General features: G+C 40.4%; 1 protein-coding gene across 1 annotated transcript in view; it reads right to left on the bottom strand.

Annotated features, from left to right (window-relative positions):
* T265_05691 (hypothetical protein) overlaps nucleotides 1-7,392 on the bottom strand; it is a gene marked incomplete at both ends in the record, with an annotated part of 120,436 nt that overhangs the window by 99,719 nt on the left and 13,325 nt on the right. Inside the window, 2 exons of the mRNA XM_009170760.1 lie at nucleotides 2,601-2,873; nucleotides 5,583-5,656. Coding sequence (XP_009169024.1) covers nucleotides 2,601-2,873; nucleotides 5,583-5,656 — 347 coding nt within the window. The remainder of the gene's footprint in view (nucleotides 1-2,600; nucleotides 2,874-5,582; nucleotides 5,657-7,392) is intronic.

The raw sequence follows: 7,392 nt of genomic DNA, 5'->3' as shown, positions 1-7,392 counted from the left end.
AAGGAAAGAAAACGGTTTATTGGAAAACAACAATAGTTCTCTTCAGAAGGACTATCGTGAAGAATCACCCTGAAGGAAACAGTTTCAATTTTTGATTTCTTGCGGCATGCTACTCAGTCCTGCAGTGCTCAAGCCGATGACAATTAAGCAGTAACAAGAAAGAGCAAGTATAACAGGGAAAGATTCCGACAGCTTGTATTTTAACGCGGCTTACATCGGCCACTTCAAACCAAACTGAAGAGCATTTTGTTAACTACTTTCGGGGACCATTTATCTCCCGCAAAGATCTCAGTTACGTGTTTGAGCATGCCACGAGCTTCTGGCTCTGTCAGCTGAAGATGTCAGTCAAGAGAAAAAACAATAAAAATGGCTCATGCCATGAAATGCCTCTCTTCAGCAACAAATATCTCTTAATGAACTGTCCAACCTGAAACAAAGTGTTCGAAATATTAGATGAGTTAAAGCCGTTCATTAGTTACCAAGAACATGTGTTCAAAAGGCCATATGTGTTTTAAAATCCGTCAGCGGTCATAAATAACATGCTTACGGGAACTCCAAAAGCTGAAGCACTCATTGTTTGAACTCATTAGAGGATTTCACACTCTCTTTTCTGAATTGGTCCGGTGTGGTTAAATTTATTTTATAGTCAACTTTAACCAACAACCTAGGGATTGGTCCACTTAGTCCGACTGACAATTTGCAACTGCGCCTTTCTTGTTAGTAAAAAGGATCTGGAAAATTGTGATTATTTGGGCAACACTTAAGGATTTGATGAAATCAATCATACATCACATCCACGTGGAAAAAACCAGTGCAATTTCCTTTCCCAGCATGCTCAGATGAAATGACTGCTGTATGCAGTTGCTTCTGACAGAAGATGATCATGGTTCAATTCTTTTTGCAGTAGCCGTAACTATTTTAAAGAGTGCATTGCTTCCTTTCTTATATATAATGATCGTAAAAATACAGTTTAAATTGTAGGTTGTCCAAGGGGCAGTGTATTTCAACCCAACTTTGCACGATGTTTACAGGTCACCAGAAAAATAGCCAAAGAGGAGGAGTACATAAAATCCACAAAGTGAGTATTTCATTCCTCCCATAATAGTTATAAAATGTAATCCTCAGGTTTCTCACAGACGGTGGTTGCGCATTATTTTCAGCCTGAGGGCTGGTCACCCAGAATTCAGTCCGCTGGGTTACGGCCTCTGTCAGGAAGGAGATGGTAACATCATACTGATGTTTTTTCAGATTGTTAGGACCTTGGCGTATTTGTGGTCTCTTCAGAGAAAAAAAAATTAACTTTATCTCCTACTGTTACCATATTTAACTGAGTTTCTGTATTCAACTTAGTAAATACCCTTTAGACAATATGAGTGCTGGAACAGCAGGGATGGCACTAGTGGCTGTTGTCATTCGCTGGTTCATTTTCATTCAAACAAAAATGGGCCAGCAGGAAAAAAGAGCCATTTAAATGGTCAAGGCTCACGAAATTAGCAAACATTGCCGTGTAATTTTCAAAACTCTGTACGCCAGGAATGTGTGGTGTCTGGTTACTGAAATGCAATCATTTGCAGACAAATTTGGTTTTGCGAGAGATTCACCTGGAACCCCGCTGAATCTCTCGTTGGCGATGTTTCTAGGCAGCTGGATGTGCTGCACCAGGCTGCTTCACGTTTCAGTCGCTACGAGGTATCACGATACACGTTTATTAGTAATGCACTAATCGGTTTGCAGACAAATTTGGTTTTGCGAGAGATTCACCTGGAACCCCGCTGAATCTCTCGTTGGCGATGTTTCTAGGCAGCTGGATGTGCTGCACCAGGCTGCTTCACGTTTCAGTCGCTACGAGGTATCACGATACACGTTTATTATGCACGCACTAATCGGAGTATTTTCAGCAACCCTATGAGTAGTGCATTACGAATATACATGTCTGCTCTTCACTCAGACGACCAAAAACATCCAGCGGATATCTTGGCTTAATCTGGTCAAGTTGCAGGCTTAAAGTCGTTGAACCGCGATTTAACTGCATCAAAGAATGTCAACGGGTCATCCAGCAATACCTTTAGAACTGTTTGTTTTCAACACCAACCACCTTTCTATGCAGCTCTCACATGTTTATGTGAGTTGCATACAAACTGAAGAGGCCTATTGAGTTCAGGTCATTCGACAATCCATTATCAAGTTCGATAAGCTGTTTTTATCAAAGTACAGAAAATTCAGATACACCTCAAAATGTGTTCAGTGTGCTCAGTTGTTGAGCTTACTTGCGGTTAACCAGTGAACCGTGTGGCCATTGCTCAGCCACAGTCAGAGAAAAAATAGACAGTAACTGCTTACGCAAGACTGATTTACTCATGTTTTTGCAATCAAAACGCTCCTCATCGGGTTGTACACTACTGGGATTCCTTGTGACATGAGGTAATAAAAACACCGAACACACTAACAAGCAAAAAAATGTTGCACAATACGGGAAGCCCGTTTTGAGAAACCCTAACGACAGTTTTAATCGTGGCGTAAAACGCCAAAACATTCCTTCGATTGAGTGTAGCAGAGTTTTCAACTAGAATTGTTCCTCAGGGAAAGTGTGACCAGCTTACCTCGACCAGATTTTGCACACAGCATGCACTGAAATTGGGATCCACAGGCCGCTGAGTCCCCAATCTGTTAAACAAATCTCGACATAGTCTTGGAATGATGCCCTCTTCTGACTCCACTCCTGGTTTGCCACCCATCATTGTGTAGGATTTGCCGGACCCTGTTTGCCCGTAGGCAAAGATGCATACATTGTATCCTTCCATGGCGTGACGCAGGGTATTTACACCGAGCTGCTCATATACTTGGCTTTGGTTGCAGAATCGGGTATCAGAGCTCTGTGAATTAAATCAACGGTTCATATGATTTTTCGATAAAATATGACAGTGGACTGGGGATGAGGTATGTTGCTAACAATAAAAACTGCCTCATTTTGCAAATTCTGCCCCTCATAACTCTTGAAACGGAACGATCTTCCAGTTGGTACTGGTTATAGAATGGTGTCTTTAAAGCTGGTCATTAATTAAGTCGATGGCGCACTAGTACGAACGTGAATACAAATGCCCTTGATTCACAAGTCGTTTACTAATACTGCTAATACTAAAACTAGTACCAGTGTCACATTCAGAAGTGTTGACATTAGAGGCACTTTGGTTCTGCGGATTAGTTCCAACTGAATATGACCTGACTCAATTTACTCCAATAAACTAATAATACGAATCGCCAAAAACTTATACACACATGCTTCCGCGATCGTTCGCCTAGTGATGTGGAGATTTAAATAACTTTCTTGCACAACTGGCACACCTTGAAATGACTAGTTTGTATATCTTTCCAATGTTGTCATACCCGTCACTCCTAACACACTGCTTAGCGTACTTATAGAACTAAATTCAGACCAATAAATGAACTGTGTGTCAATATCTGGATCTGAAAGTGGTGTGAGTTTGACAAGACGATAAACTGCATTCTGTAAGTACAGTTCACTTCAAAGATGCATTTTGAACTTTCCTGGGATACCATTTGCACAAACTTTCAAATTCTTAAGGATATTACACTTACTTATGTAAGGCATTCTAAGATAGTAGATTTGTCTACTGTAAGCCACTCAAAGGGAAAGTAAAAGTAACTTGATGGAATTTTACTATGACAGGCTGTTGGGGGGTGCAAAAATCTTTGTTTTTAACACAAAGGAAATTCCTACAAATAATGCCTCTGCAGCACACTTGCAAAAACAAATGCAAGATCGCCTACTAATATGCCATATAAAACCCGAGAGCGACAAAACGGTCATTACCATAGCCGGTTTTGTAGAAAACTTACTAAAGTTCTATGCAAAAACTGTACGCTTAGTTTTTGTGCCCCATTTTGTGCACCGAAGTTAAGCTCGGCCTGTTCAACATCAATAAACCGTTTTTTATCGTTGTGCGGTAGGTTAAACTGCCAAGCTCAACGTTACTGCCATAAATAAAACTGTAGCTGACATGATTTGTTCGTATCTTTCGATTTAATGCTCAATTCATCACTTTTGTATAGAGCTACATTGTTCGCCATTAGAACCTGTGGGTTTCATAATTTCCATGTCCGTTGGTTTCTGAGCTCCTGGATGGTCTATCAAAAGTAAGTAATTTAAGGTGATTCCGGAAAACAATAAGAACAAGTAGCACCCTTAATCATGGAAATTTTAATGAATATTATTCTGGATCCGGAGAGAATCAAAGTGCCGTTTCACAAATTTTTGAAAGATGTTTGAGCAGTCATATTTCACTAGGTACGTGTGGGTTTTTACACCGATGCACACCCTTTGAGGATGGGTACTAACCTGTTTTAACAACAGCTTCTAGTGAACTAGCCTTGTGTCTTACCAAGATGTCTGTTTGGTCAACTGTACTTTTTTGCCACACCGTACTTCTTACCTGGTTAATGTTCATGCGCTAGTTTTTCTCTCCTCTCGCGGATAGAAGACTCCTATAAAAAACAACCATTTGCTGACCTGAATGTATTGCTCTACATTGTCCCCAAAAGTTACAAAATAACTCGTCGTAAATAAAGTTCGTCATGAGTTTGTGAAGAAAACCCTCACACAATGTGTACAATACCCTCTAAGAATCATAAACAAATTCGGCGCAACAGAAACCTTGTTTTTATGCTGCACGAAATAAACTCTCTTTCTTGTATGCAGGGTAAATTTAACGAGAATTCTATGGTCAAAAGATTAGTTGCGGTGTATAAGAAACGTTTGGACGAACGCCGTTTTTCCCTGTACAAAGAATCTATCGAGTTAAACAAACAAACTCTAGCTGATTAACCACACAGAATTCTCGTGGACCTTAGTTAGTATCATGTGCTAATGTTTTGGTAGGAGAAAATAAACTTCCTTCTCTTGAAGCAGAAAGCGTTCGAATGCTATTTATATTTCAGTGCTCCTCTAGCAAAGTGCTTATCTTTAGTGAAGACGGAAGGCGATCCTCATGAATCAGTCATCAGTACTCATTCATTACAGCCGCTCTTCTGTAGTCTTGATGTTTCATCTCACAGATCATTTATGTTCGTATCGTATTCGCAACTAATCTGGTTTACAGGAGCTAGCAGCTCACACGGAATCCGGACTACCCCACTCGAAACAATGCAAAATGTCATCTAGAGATTGGGGGAATGGTCTTTCTTTAATGCGAATCTTTTAGTGAATTTGTACATTTTTGCCAAAATTATAATTATTCGTAGATGGTGCCATGAAAAAGGCCATTTCAAGTAATAACGACTGCAACCGTGGTGACATCCCACCAACTCTAATAGCCAGAAAAAACAGCTAAGGAGACACTGTGGTTGAAAAATCGCTTAATTTCTGGTATCCAATTAAGATTTATTAAAGTTAGGCATCCAATGTGTACTAATGGCTTTTATTGGGATTCGAGTAGCTGGATGAACATAATACCAGGTTTGACAGGAGTTTGAACGCAGCATGGTTACTGAGGGCTCTTCAAAGACGCTGTAGGTATATTGTGGAAACTGAAACTTCCAACTGTTTGGCGCAAGGTTTTACTTACGTTTGTGTGAGACCAGTAGCTGTGGTCGAATTCGAATGTTTTTGGAGGTTCTTTGGAATTTGGACGGCGGATAGCTGGAAAAGAGAAACGGTGAAATCAGTGAGAATTTATTATTAGAACTTCCGTTTACAGTACAAGAATTTGTTACTGTTGATTAATTGTTCTGCGAATGTGCGATGGAGGTATATTATGCACCTAGAAATCATCAATTTTCACAAGTCAGCAGCAGCGAATGGGGCGGACTTCATCATCACCCCCAGTAAGCTCTCTGTAAGGGGATTTCACCTAAAAGTTATCGAATAGGCACGGAAGGATGGGATATCAGTCCTACACCGTTACACACGAACACCGACAATCCAAGTAAAAACCCGTAAATTAAGTCAACAAACTACGTAAACATGACATTCGGGCAATGTTTACAAAACAACGTGTGAGCAGGACCCGGGACGATACATTGCAAGTCAATATGGGAGACCAACCGGTCATCTGTGGCGCTAAGCTTCAACCAGATGTGCTGCACAAAGGACGCCTCATATTTCAGTTGGTACAATATTTGAGAGATTCCTCTGGATTCAGCTGAGTCCATCGGTACTACCAAATTGATTTGTAAATGAGGGTAATTCGCGAATTTTTTTCACACTTCGGATTCAAATAAAACACAAGTTTGGGTGATGAGAAGCTCGGAAGTTGCGTCTACTTGGTAAATCCAAAGTGAAAGGACAAAACAGGTAGTGGGCTATCAAAGCGTTTTCATCAAACTTATGAGTGGTTTCCCTTCAAAATTCTGGCGTATAGCGTCCGCATTGGTGCCTTAGGCAAGTAGCTGTAATTTACACAGCTCCACGTCCTAAGTGTTCATTGTCATGTACTCTTATCTATAAATTAGCTGAAATTCTGTGCTAAAGCAGCACCGGTTCTCACGAGGGTGGGTGGTGACATTGAGTGGGTAAATCCAAACCCGTCGTTAGCAAATGTCTGCATTACCTCATACATGCGAAAATATGAGGCGTCTGTCATCCGCAAGCAACGTAAAAATAGTGAATAAAACTCATTAATAAGTTACTTATGGCTTCAACGTATACGAGAAGTTTTAGAATGGAGTGGAGCGCCGCCCTTGGGGGGTATTTTCACCATCAATTTAGACCCGAAGAACCATGAAACAACCTTTTTTATGCACATCTACTTGAATAAAACGGAAAAATGGCACAGGCTACGAAGTAACGCCCTTTGTGTTCGCTTCATCTAATAACCATCTTTTCAGCCAATTCAGCTACCTCTGTTTAACTGTGAGAAAATGAAGAACACGAAAACTAATATCTATATTAGCCATTTTGTTTTGTATAGTTCTTTTTCCTTTGCCTGTTTGGAATTGAGTGTAATTTTAGCCATCTTTGCCCTAAGAAATCTTTCTTATCAAAGTATATGCTTACTGTCAGCCTTGTCTGAAGGGAAATCTAGTTGTGAGAGCACTCGTGGATGAATCCAAGCGGTGGAACTATCAGAATAGTGAAAGTCATTAAAAGTTGAAAGGCCACATCAGTTTGTTTACTTTGTCACGTAACTCACCCATAAAACCACCGTGTTTATTCGGGATGCACTTGATGACCCCAATTTGACAAATTGCATTGTAAAGATTATGACCTACGCAGGCATGTACTTTGTGTAAACTGCTCATGAAAGGCATTTGCAGACAGTTACACAACTCACAAAAAACACCCGAGCTCATGTGCAGAACAGATGCAGGGGAGAAACTGTTCCACCAAGCCAAACAAGTTTACATCGCCTCACATCACAGGTAAAAATCGTATTT

The sequence above is a fragment of the Opisthorchis viverrini genome, assembly GCF_000715545.1.
Source record: "Opisthorchis viverrini unplaced genomic scaffold opera_v5_108, whole genome shotgun sequence".
In the NCBI taxonomy this organism is placed as follows: Eukaryota; Metazoa; Platyhelminthes; class Trematoda; order Opisthorchiida; family Opisthorchiidae; genus Opisthorchis; species Opisthorchis viverrini.
The sequence above is the reverse complement of the archived record's forward strand: the minus strand, read 5'-3'. Positions and strand labels throughout refer to the sequence as shown.